Below are 15,950 nucleotides of genomic sequence, written 5' to 3' on the forward strand. Positions count from 1 at the left end.
ATTATCGTGTTGAAAACTGCAGAAGCGATTAAAAAGTGTTAAATAAATAATCAGTTAATATCCAGGTCAAGCAAGCGCTTCCACGTGTAGATGTTTTACGGTACTATACAAGCTTGTTTTCAATAGAGATTATGACTACTTCTATCAAGTTTATTAGGTTGTGTTGATAACCTTTTTGACAGGTTATAGTCAGACAAGGGACAAAATTGTCCCAAAACCAGGTTTTCAGTTGGAAAAAAAGTCTGATAAAGGGAGACAATTCAAAATGTGCATTGTTACCCCCCTTGTGTAAAATTCAATCTATTTTTACTCGTGGCGACCTTTATTTCAATTTGGAAAAAAGTCTGATAAAGAGAGACAACTCAAATTCAAAATGTGCATTGTTACTGTTTGTTCATAGTTAACCCCATTGTTTCAAAATCAATCTATTTTTAGTTGTGGCGACCTTGACCTTGAAGATATTGACGTAATTCTTTCGCGTGACACACCGTCCAATGATGGTGAACAAATGTGCCAAATGATTTTAAAATCTCACAATGAATGACATAGTAATGGCCCGGACAAGCTCATTTATGGCCATTTTTGACCTTCAAACTCAAATTGTGACCTTGACCTTGGAGATATCGACGTAATTCTTTCACGCGACACACCGTCTAATGATGGGGAACAAATGTGCCAAATGATTTTAAAATCTCACAATGAACGACAAAGTTATGGCCCAGACAAGCTTGTTCCGCCAGCCCGCCGACATTGGCCAATCTAATAACCAGTTTTTTCCTTCGGAAAACCTGGTAAAAAATGATTGTTCTTGTTCACACGATACCAGATTTCAGATTATTGAGATTATTGAGTTTAATTAAGTTGTAAAACCTGTTAGTCTGCAGTTTTCTTCACAGATATACATTCTGTAAAATATCGCGATACATATCGCGATACAGTGTGACCGTATCACGATACGCTCACTGCGTATCATGACAGCCCTACAACCTTCCAATGCTTTTTGGATTAGAATGGAAAGCCTGAATAGGGGATATTGTTACTGTTGAAAATTTCCCAGATTCATCTCAATCATAACTAGAAGGCCATCATGGGGTAATGGATTTGGAAAATATACATACACATTTAGGTACATACAATTTGGTCAGTATTACTAAAAATTGATCACATTTAATGCAAGCTGCAGCAAAGATGTGAAATATTCATTTAGTAGGCTAAATGGAACATGCTGAACAAAGCTGCAGCCAGCCGATATGGAAGCCAGTTTGAGCTGACTACACAGAAAAATGTCAAAGCTTTCACCTGATATCTAGGTCCCTGCTGGAAAATGTTCGCAAAAGCCAATACAAATCATTATCAGTTATAACATGCAATTATAATACTTATCTTTTGTATTTTTTGTTTGTTTGTTAGTGCAATATACATGACAGTGAGTATTCTTTTTTCTGAATGAAAATGCCCAAAGTTACTTGATAAAATGGAAATTTCACAAACTTAATCATGCAGCATTCAAGTTCCAAGAAACACAGCACATTTGTCATATTTTTGTTTATACGCAACAAGAAAATGTGTCTACATACAAAGCATATCTGCAAACATTATATCCACAAATAAATATTTGTATTTTTTGTGAGTTGTGAAAGGGGCTATTAAGAACCACTTTAAGCAGTCTTTACATTTGACTAGAACTGTGTCCATACAACACAAATGCCAATGTGAAATGGGACATGCCATCCATGTTGTTTGCACACATACACATGTCACAGACACAACAGTAAACACTTATTTCTTCCTTCTCACCACCATTTTTGGAATGGCAGGTGACATGCATCTGCAAAGATTATAAGTGCAATTATGACAAAATATTCGAGCCTTGCTCAGGAAAAATGGCTTCATTCATGTGCATAATGTGTTTTCCCACATTAGCCTGTGAAGTCGGCACAGGCTAATCAGGGATAACACTTGATGCAATAACTGCATTTTCACCACAAGAGAATCCCTTTCAACCTAAAATACCATAAAAGCAGAAAGTTTAGTCCCTCGTTAGCCTGTGCAGATTGCACAGGCTAATCTGGGACTACACTTTATGCACATATATTAAGCCATGGTTTCCCAGAACAAGGCTCATGTTATTTTTTGCTGTGAATGAGACTTTTAAAGGCTTCATCTGAACTTTACAAGGCTAAACCCTCTTGGTGACTCCCATCAACTGGCCCCTGGTCACTCACCTGGTACCTCAGCTGACCACCGTCCACCTCAAAGCCAGTGGACAGTGTCTGCATCTCCTCCATGATCACCTTGAGGCAGGCAATGAACTTGTATTGCTGCGCAAAGATGTCCACTTCAGCATGCGCAGCTGCCTTTTTGTCAGTAAGACACTTGAGAGTACTGGGTGTCTCGTCATCCTCATTGTTGTCATGATCACTTCCAGATGTGGTGTCCACAACTATGCTTGGTATACCTTTTACTCCATTAAGATTTGTAGTGTTGAGCACCTCTTCATCTTTCTCACTATCACTATCACTACCAGACAGTTCAAAATCAAGTTTAAGCTCATCTTCCTCATCAATCTTTGAAAACGATTGGCCCCAATCGAATGCATCAGCAGTGTTGTTTTTATTAGAAACTGGTGTACTCCAGTCAAAAGCATCAGCCGTTTCCGTTTTACTGTCTGATACTGGTTTACTCCAATCTATAGACTGGCTATTTTGCACATTTCCCGAATCATGGCCATTAACTGCAGTAGAGTCATTATAGTTGGAAAAACTACCCGTACTTATGCTGCTAACACTTCCACTCCGTGATGTTTTCCAATCTAAGTCTGAATCCACCTCAGCTGTGGTAATTACTGGCAACTTGGACAACACCTCAAGAGCCAATATTGGATGTCCATTCTTGTAATGGGAATGTGCAGTAGCAAAGAAGAGCCTACGCTCCATTGGACTGACACTATCCACCACAGACGCCATCTCGTCTTCAGAGGACCCAGCTGTGGTCTGCTGCTTTGAAAATCCACTGATGACTCGTTTGTTCTTCAACTGTGGGGCTGCAGTGGCTATTTTTTGCCTTAAGAGCAAGGGATGAGTGCGCAGGTAGTTGTAGAAGTTGAACACGTTGGAGATGGAGAAATGTTCTGTGTCTGTGGCCCCTGTTATTGGGACACCTTCCTCGGTGTGTAACAACGTCTGCAGAGCATTCCTGAAACCAACAGTTTTATATAAACAAGCAAATTCGTTGAATTGATATTCCCCGCCAATATGCTTCTGGACACAAAAGTATTATATTTGACACTCAAAAAAGCATTTTTTCAAGATACAAAGGGCCATAACTCCGTTATTAACAGATGGTGTAAAATGTCATTTGGCCTGCATCATCCTCTTATCTATGTATACTCATACCAAGTTTCAATGAAATCCGCCAAAGCACTTCCAAGATTATGGCTCCGAACACACAAATAAGCATTTTTTCAAGATACTTAGGGCCATAACTCTGTTATTAACTGATGGTGTACAATGCCATTTGGCGTGCATCATCCTCTTATACTGCACATTCCCATTACAAGAATGGACATCCAATATTGGCGCTTGAGGTGTTGTCCAAGTTGCCAAGTTAATATACATGCTCATACCAAGTTTCAATGAAATCCGCCAAAGCACTTCCAAGATATGGCTCCCGACGGACGGACAGACGGACGGAAAGATGGACGGACAACGCCAAAACAATATCCCTCCGCCTAAGGCGAGGGATAATTATTTAGACAGCTGTATAAGAGTAGTATTATTTATTGCAAGTTAAAAGCTTGAATTTGTATTAATTTATGGCTGGACTTATATAGAAGAGGGCCAAGTGTCCTAAGCAACTCACGTGAGACTCAACGGAACAAAACTATTCTCAGAAGGTGGAGTTAAGAGTAATAAATAGTACTTATTAAACAACAATGATTTCTAGCCACATTTTTATTCTCAAACTTAGCTGAGATCTCATTAGAACAAATGTCCTGACCAAATCAGGAAATTTAGCTAGAAATGTGACTTCTAGAGTGTTTCCAGGCTTTTATATATATAAATATATATTTCACTAAATGATCATCTGTTTAGGTGAGCTTTAAATGATTTAGCAAATTCGTACCCTACCTGACTTTTTTGAGAAATTTGTTTGACAATGTTGTAGTCCTTACCTGTACTCTTTGAAAAGCCAGTAGGCCATGCTTCGGAGAAAGGGGTCAGGGTGGGGCCGGACACTGTGGTGGGCATGGCCTGTCTCGTCACGCCCCAGGATCTGTGAGTACAGGATTTGCCTCACCGGGGCACACATCATGTCCTCCCCGTCATAGAGCCGGCACAGGACTAGAGCCAGCTGGAGGTCACCCAGATTGTCCATGACCACCTGAGGAGGACATTTGGCATTGAACATACCAGCATGTTAGTCTCATTCTAGGCTTTATGCATGTGAGTAAAGTGTTCTCCCAGATAAGCCTATGCAGTCCGCACAGGTTTATCAGGGATGACATTTTCTGCTTTTATGAAAAATTTTGTTTAAAAGATCTTTAACAAAAATACAGTTTAGGCAGTAAAAGTCGTCTCTGATGCCGTTCCACCAAATTAAGAAACATTTCAAAGAGTTCTGCATGTTTGTTTAAAAAAAAATCGTGCAATTTTCTCAAAACATGCCATGGACTTGTCTAAATACGAGTCCATAGCGTCCTTCAGGATCATAATATTCAGTCATCATAGGCTAGTCCATGATTACATTTTCAAATTTTGCCATTTTCTGTTTAAAGTTCTTACCTGGATCAGCCTTTGCAGACTCTTAATTTAATTCAATGTTTATTTCACTCAGCATAACCAGCAGTTTAAAAGAGAAAGCTAATCCTTATTTTATTATTGCCACCAAGAGAAACAAGCCAACTGTTATGAGACTCAACTTACCAGTGCAGGGCTTGTGGGCTTAGGCTAATTTTAATCAATAATTGAGCCTTGCTCTGGGAAAACAGGGCTTAATGCATGTGCATAAAGTGTCGTCCCAGATTAGCCTGTGCAGGAGTTTTGCTGGGAAGATATTTCCTTTAAATGAAAAAAAAGTTTTATGTGTCCTCCCTGATCAGACTTTGCCTACTGAACTGGCTCATCTGGGACAACACTTTACGCACATGCGGTAAGGCCATTTTCCATAGACTGTGTCTCAAATTTTATGACTGGGAAGCAATAAGCCTACCTCTACTGCATCTTTTAGAGCTCCAGCCAATAGGAAGAAGCCTGCAGCGTGTTCAAATCTCTGTTTGCCCAGTAGATCATAGGCGTTCTTCAACGCAGCTTTCCTCCATCTGTCCTCTGTGAAGTCATTGCGGAAAAAGTCTGCCATTTTTTTGTTGTCAACGGACCTGAAATGAGAAATGGAATCAATACCATACAATTTGCATCTTGTTTTTATAAGAGTAAAAGAACTATTATCATCTGATTGTTTGCATTTTGAACAGTATCAATGCCATCAGAATATCTGCAAAATTTACAGCTAAAAAGTGAAAAGTTTCCAATGCAGATGTTTGTTTGTTTTATAAGAAAACAGCAGCATATATGGTCAAACACAGGAATACACAGGCTTCACCTAGCACAGTGGTCATGTCTCATACAAGATCTTACTGCCAACGTTTATGCTACACCTGAATGTTTAAATGCCAAGGACATTATAACAAATTGACTGAAATCCAGTAATCTTTATGGTTTGTGCATTGTTTTATGTTTATCAGTATCTTAATCTACATATGCCCTGCAATTTTAAATAAGACAGGTGTGAGATCAATTTATAGTCCAGATAAAACTTTGGGAGTACATTACTTCCAAACTTCTGATATTGCAGTCCTGTTCAAGGAGTACATGCTTGTTATTAACCCTTTCCCCCACAGAAGCTATGCGAAAATGACAACATGAGACCAGCTTAAAACCAAACAAGATGCGTTTGTGAAACACAATGTCCCCCTATATGATGTTTGACCTTGAAGGATGACCTTGACCTTGTGAAGGATGACCTTGACCTTTCACCACTCAAAATGTGCAGCTCCATGAGATACACATGCATGCCAAATATCAAGTTGCAGTCTTCGAAATTAGCACACGCCCGATCGCCCGTGGCGAGTAAAATTACTGCCGGGCACATACAAAAATTCACGTTTGTGGCCCGCCAGGCATGTAAATTATTGAAGCCAATTGACAGTTTATAAAAAAAAATCGTAAGCGGTTCTTGATATTTGCAGATCTATTTTTCAATTTTGCTAACAAACACCTTGCCATAAGTTGTAAAACAATGAAATTCGATTGGTTTAACAACACGCACCTGCTTGCACACGTCATCGTTATTGTTTTTGACCGATGCAGTTCGGTCACATTCGGTTGTTATCGACGGTTTCTCTAGACATTAATCGAGAAGATGCTTTTAGAATCGATCATTTCAATCAAGTAATACGCTTCCGTTTTTGTCAATGTAAACAAATGTCATTGTCGACATAGAGGCAGTATCTTAGGTATGTTGATGGGGCTAAGCCCGATAAAGCACTTCCAAAATAGAAAATTGACAATGATTTAGAGAAAAAGGAAGCCAAGAAATGGTACGATGACACCAGAGAACGCTCTTTTCAAGAGCACTGGTGTAACAATGGACCTTCTTAATTCTAGTGATTGATTAGCTGTAATTGTATTCACTACTATTGAAACAAATGTTCTGCTTTACTATGTGTAGCATGTAAGTGTTAAAATGTTGTGATTTGTTATAATTTTGGTTAAAAAAGTTTGGGCATGTAAAAAATATGTTGGGCATGTAAAAATTCTTAAGTAACTGGCCCGACTGGCATGTAACTTTTCAAAGCTAATTTCGAAGACTGAAGTTGCTATCTTCAATATTGCAAAAGAATTCATAAAATAAGCGATTTGGGCCACATATATATGACCTCTGACCTTGAAGGATAACCTTGACCTTGACCTTTCACAACTCAAAATGTGCAGCTCCATGAGATGCACATGCATGCCAAATATCAAGTTGCTATCTTCAATATTGCAAAAGTATTTATAAAATAAGCGATTTGGGCCACATATATTTGACCTCTGACCTTGAAGGATGACCTTGACCTTTCACCACTCAAAATGTGCAGCTCCATGAGATACACATGCATGCCAAATATCAAGTTGCTATCTTCAATATTGCAAAAGTATTCATAAAATGAGCGATTTTGGCCACATATATTTGACCTCTGACCTTGAAGGATGACCTTGACCTTTCACCACTCAAAATGTGCAGCTTCATGAGATACATATGCATGCCAAATATGAAGTTGCTATCTTCAATATAGCAAAAGTTATTGCAAAATGTTAAAGTTGGCGCAAACAGACCAACAGACCAACGGACCAACAGACAGGGCAAAAACAATATGTCCCCCACTACTACATGTATAGTGGGGGACATAAAAAGCCTGCAAGAAACTTGCAGTCTGTTCAAGTTTGATGATATTTACCACAAATCAGAATTGTTCAGTTAGAAATGAAGCCTTTAAAATGTGTATCTATTAAGAAAGGTCTTTAATTTAATTTTCTAAGGGATAACAAAAGTGTCCAAACACAGATCTGTAGGTATCAGATCTATCTGAGCAGTAAAGCATTAATAAGATAAGTGGAAAATTCCTTAATAGTCCTGAGTCAAAAACAGTTTCACTGCATAGGCTTCACTTCAGCACAGCATACCTAAAGAGGCCCCAGAGTACATTCTTCTTCTTCATGGCCAAGTAGAACAGGGAGGCATCCATGGGGTCTTTCTTTGCCTGAAAAGCATCCTTGGCAAGTTTCTCAAAGGTTCGCTTTAGGATGTTGATGTTGTTGATCCACCAGCCTGCGCCATATGTGCGCAGGTCAGTCCAGGTCAGCTGGGTACCAGCTGTTGGGATCAGTGACAACAGCTCCTGGAACAGGAACCAGCAAAATAAGTTGAAAGGTTGGGTTGCTCAAGGATCGTTTCAAGTTTATATTTGGTCCCAGAGATACATTAGTTTAAACCTATTTATTTTAGCTCCATTGCGTCGAAAGCCTTAGGCTTATATAAACGCTCTCGAGTCCGTTTCCTGGGCCTAGAACCAGTACTTGGTGTCTTTGGGGGAGATCGAAAGAATGCTCCCACGGTGGGGATCGAACCCGTGACCTCCCGGTCGCAAGGCGGACACCATATCCATTACACCACGGCGACCCAGAGATACATTGTTTGATACATTACATATGAAGCCGCGCTCAGGGAAAACAAAGCTAAATGCATGTGCGTAAAGTCTTATCCCAGATTAGCCCGTGCAGTCCACATAGGGTAATCCAGAATGACACTTGTATAGAATTTTTCTTTCAAAAGGAAGTCTATTCTGAACACTTTAAACACATGAGTGAAGCCACATTTTTCAATAGTGCAGCTCGTATTTGTTTAAAGCCGGCAAGTTGCATCAGGGGAACGGCAAAAAAGGTTGATACCCTGTTCTGGTCTGCAAACGATGGCTTACATTAATTTTGTTGTATGTAGTAATTTCCATTGATAATTAACATTGTTCTTAAAAAAAAAGATATTGTACCATATTTGTACTAAACAGTTCTCAATAATTGAACAAACAAGAGATTTGTTCGTCACAAGTTTACAGGTATGTTACGAACAACCTTTGACAAATCAATCATTTGAGTTATAAACATGGCTGTTTGTAAAACATGCATGCCCCCCATATGGGCTGTCAGTTGTAGTGGCAGCCATTGTGTGAATGCGTTTTTTGTCACTGTGACCTTGACCTTTGACTTAGTGACCTGAAAATCACTAGGGGTCATCTGCCAGTTATGATCAATGTACCTATAAAGTTTCATGATCCTAGGCCTAATTATTCTTGAGTTATCATCAGGAAACCATTTTACTGTTTCGAGTCACTGTGACCTTGACCTTTGACCTAGTGACCTGAAAATTTATAGGGGTCATCTGCGAGTCATAATCAATGTTCCTATGAAGTTTCATGATCCTAGGCGTAAGCATTCTTGAGTTATAATGCGGAAACCATTTTACTATTTCGAGTCACTATGACCTTGACCTTTGACCTAGTGACCTGAAAATCAATAAGGGTCATCTGCCAGTCATTATCAATGTACCTACGAAGTTTCATGATCCTAGGCCTAAGCATTCTTGAGTTATCATCCGGAAACCATTTTACTGTTTCGAGTCACTGTGACCTTGACCTTTGACCTAGTGACCTGAAAATCAATAGGGGTCATCTGCCAGTCATGATCAATGTACCTATGAAGTTTCATGAACCTAGGCCTAAGCATTCTTGAGTTATCATCCGGAAACCATTTTACTATTTTGAGTCACTGTGACCTTGACCTTTGACCTAGAGACCTGAAAATCAATAGGGGTCATCTGCCAGTCATGACCAATGTACCTATGAAGTTTCATGATCCTAGACCTAAGCATTCTTGAGTTATCATCCGGAAACCATCTGGTGGTCGGACCGACCGACATATGCAAAACAATATATCCCCTCTTCTTTAAAGGGGGTCATAATTATCAAAACAAGAGGGCCTGAAATCTAAGTATAAAAGTGGCAATAATTCTGTAAAAATGCTTGATACAGTTGTCTGCTCTTGTTTATAGGTTGGGGTCATGTTGGTAAACAAGTATGCAATATATGAAAGCAATATGTCAAGGGACATTGAAAATATTTGGGGTAATATGCAAACTTTAACATTTGCACGCCAACGCTGACGCCAACGCAAACGCCAATGCCGGGGTGAGTAGGATAGCTCCACTATATATATTTCATATATAATAGTCGAACTAATAATTAATGACAATAATAGTATACACTCACTCATTCTTTAAAATGGAACTCCAACTGAAATAACACTATGGTCACTAAAGTACACTGGCTGAATATGAGTCATGACTTGATCCTGTCTGTTCTAACCATGTCTAAAACACTGCCTGTCTTACAAATGTAAAAAAACTTCTGACCATTTAGGACTACCTTGTTGAAGTCCCCCAGAATAAATATCCTATCAGTGTCTGGAATCACCCCAGTGACCTCAAACCTCATTAAAAGGTAGAGGACCATGCAAGGTACCCACATGCCAAATATATAAGAGATTGGTCAAATATTGAAGGCGCTATGAGAAACTGTAACCAAGGTTTGACCTTGAGAAAATCTATTATCAGCCTCCGTGACCTTGACCCCAGTGACCTCAAACCTCATCAAAACGTAGAGGTCCATGCAAGTTTCCTAAATGCCATATATGTAAGAGATCGGTAAAATATTGAAGGTGCTATGAGAAACTGTAACAAAAGTGTGACGGAAGGAAGGAAGGAAGTAAGTAAGGAAAGACAATAGCCACGGTGACCTTGACTTTGACCCCAGTGACCTCAAACCTCATCAAAAGGTAGAGGTCCATGAAAGGTACCTACAGGTAGAGATCCATGCAAGGTACCTACATGCCAAATATGTAAGAGATTGGAAAATATTGAAGGCTCTGTGAGAAACTGTAACAAAAGTGTGACGGAAGGAAGGAAGGACAAACTGGCAACTATATAAAAAGTCATCCCTATTTAGCCTGTGTGGACTGCACAGGACAATTTTTTACACACATGCATTAAGCCCCAATTTCCCACAGTAAGGCACACATCCTACCTCTGTAGCTTCAGAGTGGAAGGCCCATACAAGGTTGAAGTTCTTCAGCCCAGTCTTACTGAGCTGATGCCTCTGCGCAGGCGGGAGGGAGCGCACCAGGTAGTGGTAGTGGCGCATACTCAACAGGAAGCGCAGGCCACAGTCGTCCAGTGTCTCTGCCGTGTGGACGCTCTTCGCTGCAGCAGGGCCAGCTGTGGCTGAAGGGTTGGGTTTGTTAATAGACTTACTTGCAAGCTTCTGAAAATCCCCACTTATCTGGGGGTGTGAACAAGGCTGATCCATGTGAAATCCTTTAAAATCACATGCCTCATAACTTATTTTAAAGCCTTGTTCTGCGAAACAATGCTTACTGCATGTGCGTGTCGTCCCAGATTAGCCATCTGTGGTCCACAAAGGCTTATCAGGGACAACACTTTTCATGTGAACTGGATTTTTGCAAAGAAGAGACATGCTTGAACCCTTTCCCACTCAGAAGCATGGTGAAAATGGCTATGTCCAAACAACATAAAGCCAGAACAGCCTGTGAGCAACTGGCAGTCTGTTCAGGTTTTATGCTGTTTGCTGCTCATAAGTATCTAAGGTTTGGAGATGAAGCCTTAAAAACTTGAATCTTGTAAGAAAGGTCTTAAATTAAATATAACTTTCTAAGGGGCTACAAACGCGTAATAATGCGTATCTAAGTGGTAAAGGGTTAAACAAAAATACAACAAGGGCTGTTTGTAAAACATGCATGCCCCCCATATGGGCTCTCCGTTGTAGTAAGAGCCATTGTGTGAATATGTTTTTTGTCACTGTGACCTTGATCTTTGACCTAGTAACCTGAAAATCAATAGGGGTCATCTGCCAGTCATGATCAATGTACCTATGAAGTTTCATGATCCTAGCCATAAGCATTCTTGAGTTATCATCCGGACACCATTTTACTATTTCGGGTCACCGTGACCTTGACCTTTGACCTAGTGACCTGAAAATCAATAGGGGTCATCTGCGAGTCATGATCATTCTACCTATCAAGTTTCATGATCCTAGGAATAAGCGTTCTTCAGTTATCATCCGGAAACCATTTTACTATTTCGGGTCATCGGGACCTTGATCTTTGACCTAGTGACCTGAAAATCAATAGGGGTCATCTGCGAGTCATGATCAATCTACCTATCAAGTTTCATGATCCTAGGCCTAAGCGTTCTTGAGTTATCATCCGGAAACCATTTTACTATTTCGGGTCACTGTGACCTTGACCTTTGACCTAGTGACCTGAAAATCAATAGGGGTCATCTGCGAAACATGATCAATCTACCTATCAAGTTTCATGATCCTAGGCCTAAGCGTTCTTGAGTTATCATCCGGAAACCATTTTACTATTTCGGGTCATCATGACCTTGATCTTTGACCTAGTGACCTGAAAATCAATAGGGGTCATCTGCGAGTCATGATCAATCTACCTATCAAGTTTCATGATCCTAGGCCTAAGCGTTCTTGAGGTATCATCCGGAAACCATTTTACTATTTCAGGTCACTGTGACCTTGACCTTTAACCTAGTGACCTCAAAATCAATAGGGGTCATCTGCGAGTCCTGATCAATCTACCTATCAAGTTTCATGATCCTAGGCCTAAGCGTTCTTGAGTTATCATCCGAAAACCATTTTACTATTTCGGGTCACCGTAACCTTGACCTTTGACCTAGTGACCTCAAAATCAATAGGGGTCATCTGCGAGTCATGATCAATGTACCTATGAAGTTTCATGATCCTAGGCCCAAGTGTTCTTGAGTTATCGTCTGACAACCACCTGGTGGACGGACTGACCGACCGACATGAGCAAAGCAATATACCCCCTCTTCTTCGAAGGGGGGCATAATAAAAGCTGAAAGTGTTGTCCCTGATTAATAAGGGAATCAATGAATAAATTAGAAAATTAATGAATATTCTTGAATAAAAAGTCAGAATATCATCATACCAGAGGGTTCAAAGCTCTCTGCAAAGTCTGTCTTGGTGTGCGACACAGTGTCAGCTAGTGCCATCAGGTACATCTGGTCCTGACCAGACAGTCCTGGCAGCTGCATGCGGGTCAGGTGCTTGCCCAGGAGCTCTGCTTGACCTCCGCTAAACGCGTAGGGATTGGCCCCTGGACCGCCAGTTGTCGAGGACGAACGAACGATCCTTGGTTTGTCCTCGGCTGAACTCGAGAGAACATCAATGTCCAAGCCTTCATCCTCCATTGCGTTGGACTGGAAGAGGTCCTTGTAGTCTGTTTTTCCACCCTGACCCTCAGCCCCTACTGCTGGGGTCATGTTCATGTCCACAGTGGACTTATCACTATCTGCTGCTAGAAGCGCATACAATGGAAGCAGGGGAATGGACGTGATTTCAACATAGTTGAGTGTAACCTCTTCATTGATAACAGGTTTCTCGCCTGGACTCTGAGAGATGGACATGGTTCTCTGTCGAAACAAACTATCGTCTAAGTTGATTTCATCGACAATTGTGACATTGCCGTTATTTCGTCCAGCAATGCATCTCACTAAGTGAGCCAGAATTGCTTTCACTCTTCGTACCTTACCAAAGTACAGTAATTCCATCAGAGATTTTGGATGGTATTGCGGTAACACAGGACTGGCTTGGTGTGCAGCTTCAAATAGACCAAGTTCATGTATCACAGTAAGGCTCACATCACTGTCTCTTCTCTCCAACTCTGCCTTTGTTCCCTTTTTTCTAAGGTTAGAACTACTTTTTGAGTTATCTTTCTTAAACACTGTGGAAGCAAACTTTTTAAAATTCGGCACAGAAATTGAAGTTTTGATCGACGGTAAGCTCTTTTTGCCCCTCATAAGGGCATCTTTGTTAAGATCAAGAGTGGAAAAGTTTTTGTTGTGGAATGCCCTTACATCTGAGTCAAAGCCATCCACCTGGTCAAAACCTGCGATACCATCCACACCCTGCGAGAAACGCCACTGCGAGTAGACGTGCATTTCATTGTCCATTCCGACCACCAATATACCGCCCCGCACCCAAGAGATATGCATGGGCAAGGGTGGCAACCCATCAGCCGTGGTCAAGTCTATTGTTCTCAGCTTCATCCACTGCAGCACCTCCTGATATTCATTAACTACCATAGACTTGGATTTCTGAAACTTGGACATTCTGCGACCGCTCAGTTTGTCGTTTAAATCGAACTTCAAGTTGGGTTCGATAATGGCAGTGTTTGAATGGCTGCCCACTTCATGCTGCTTGGACTCCTGGATGATGTCCTTAGACACCTGGGCGTACATCATGATCTTAGAGCCGACACCGACAGTGAGGATGTGTGAGCCGTCCTCAGTGGACACCCAGTCCAGCTGCACCAGGTGCTTCTGTCTCATAATCTCCAACTGCAGAATAGAAACAATAATGGCTTCTTAGAATTGCACACATTTAATCTATACCGCTCAGATACATACTCTGTCACGTTTTAAGTACTTTAGAAAATCAAATTCAATCAAAGACCTTGCTTACTACATTTAAGTTTTAAAGGCTTTATTTCCAGCCCTGAGATACTGATCAACAGCAAACAGCATCAAATCTGAACAGACTGCAAGTTACTCGCCGAAGGTTATGGTTTTATGCTGGTTGCATAAGGCCATTTACACTTTGCATCTGAGCTGGTAAAGGTTAACTTGGGCATTCGAGAGTGAATGAATAGTGAATGCATTCACCATTAGTTTAATTAGAAATAAACAAAGTTAGTTAAAACTTTTCAGAAAGTAAACAGTTCATAGACTGTATTACATATGTTTAGGATTAAATAAAAATAAAGTTCCTAAATCATTGTCAATTTAAGTCCTATTTTGATCAAGTAATATTACATTTGAAGCAACGATCTTGTGGGGAATTTTGAAAATTAAAACAAGAGCACCGCCTTGCGGGTGCAGACCGCTCATCTATTTTCTTTTTAAAGGTGAAGGGACTATCATTTTCAATCACAAAGGAGGGAGGGGTGGATAGAAGAGGGGTGCATTGTGTGGGGGTGTGGACATTTATTACATTATCTTCCAAAAATGCGAAAAAAAAATCGGGGAGGGGGGGGGGGGGTGGGGGGTGGGGGGGGATGCGATGGTTGGACGGTATTTCAAACATAAAATAATAAAAATAAATATTTGTGTTTTGTAACCGTTTCAAAAAACATAAATTGGGGGGGGGGTGAGGTGGGGGGGGGGGGGGGGGGGGGTATAGTGTGAGGGTGTGGTGGTAATTTGTGATCTTAAAAAAAAAAAAAAAAAAAAAAATTTAGGGGGGGGGGGGGGGATTCGGGTGGGGGGAGGGGGGGGTGGGGGGGTGTTTCTTGGGTGCGATGGTTGGACGGTATTTCAAACATAAAATAATCAAAATAAATAGTTTAGTTTTTTAACCGTAAAAAAAAAATGGGGGGGGGGGGAGGGGGGGGGCACGGGCGATGGTTTGGGTGGAGTCTATTATGGTATGTCAGGTAAGAGTAGTTTTGTCAAAGTATCAATCAAATCTAATCATAAACAAAGAAGTTATGGCAATTTTAGCAAAATTTAATAATTTGACCTTGAGAGTCAAGGTCATTCAAAGGTCAAGGTAAAATTCAACTTGCCAGGTACAGTAACCTCATGATAGCATGAAAGTATTTGAAGTTTGAAAGCAATAGCCTTGATACTTAAGAAGTAAAGTGGATCGAAACACAAAATTTAACCATATATTCAAAGTTACTAAGTCAAAAAAGGGCCATAATTCCGTAAAAATGACATCCAGAGTTATGCAACTTGTCCTTTTACTGTACCCTTATGATAGTTTGCGAGTGTTCCAAGTATGAAAGCAATATCTATAATACTTTAGGGGTAAAGTGGACCAAAACACAAAACTTAACCAAACTTTCAATTTTCTAAGTATAAAGGGCCCATAATTCCGTCCAAATGCCAGTCAGAGTTACATAACTTTGCCTGCACAGTCCCCTTACGATTGTTAATAATGGTTGCAAGTATGAAAGCAATAGCTTTGATACTGTAGGAATAAAGTGGACCTAAACACAAAACATAACCAAATTTTCAATTTTCTAAGTATAAAAAGGGCACATAATTCTGACAAAATGCCAGTCAGAGTTACATTACTTTGCCTGCACAGGCCCATTATGATAGTTAGTAAGTGTTTCAAGTATGAAAGCAATAGCTTTGATACTTAAGGAATAAAATGGACCTAAACACAAAACTTAACCAAAATTTTCAATTTTTTAAGTATAAAAAGGTCACATAATTCTGTCAAAATGCATGCCAGAGTT

The 15,950-nt window shown here is 40.4% G+C and overlaps 1 protein-coding gene across 9 annotated transcripts in view; it reads right to left on the reverse strand.

Annotated features, from left to right (window-relative positions):
• LOC127879098 (dmX-like protein 2) overlaps positions 1–15,950 on the reverse strand; it is a 163,999-nt gene that overhangs the window by 90,402 nt on the left and 57,647 nt on the right. For 7 of the 9 annotated variants that reach the window (XM_052425727.1, XM_052425724.1, XM_052425725.1 and 4 more), the window contains 7 exons: positions 12,633–14,043; positions 10,676–10,872; positions 7,725–7,939; positions 5,212–5,377; positions 4,175–4,383; positions 2,226–3,195; positions 1,300–1,317 (listed from right to left, as the gene is read on the reverse strand). In XM_052425727.1, coding sequence (XP_052281687.1) covers positions 1,300–1,317; positions 2,226–3,195; positions 4,175–4,383; positions 5,212–5,377; positions 7,725–7,939; positions 10,676–10,872; positions 12,633–14,043 — 3,186 coding nt within the window. The remainder of the gene's footprint in view (positions 1–1,299; positions 1,318–2,225; positions 3,196–4,174; positions 4,384–5,211; positions 5,378–7,724; positions 7,940–10,675; positions 10,873–12,632; positions 14,044–15,950) is intronic. The other 2 variants (XM_052425729.1, XM_052425723.1) reach the window with 1 other exon arrangement.

This window comes from Dreissena polymorpha, chromosome 4 (genome assembly GCF_020536995.1).
Source record: "Dreissena polymorpha isolate Duluth1 chromosome 4, UMN_Dpol_1.0, whole genome shotgun sequence".
NCBI lineage: Eukaryota > Metazoa > Mollusca > Bivalvia > Myida > Dreissenidae > Dreissena > Dreissena polymorpha.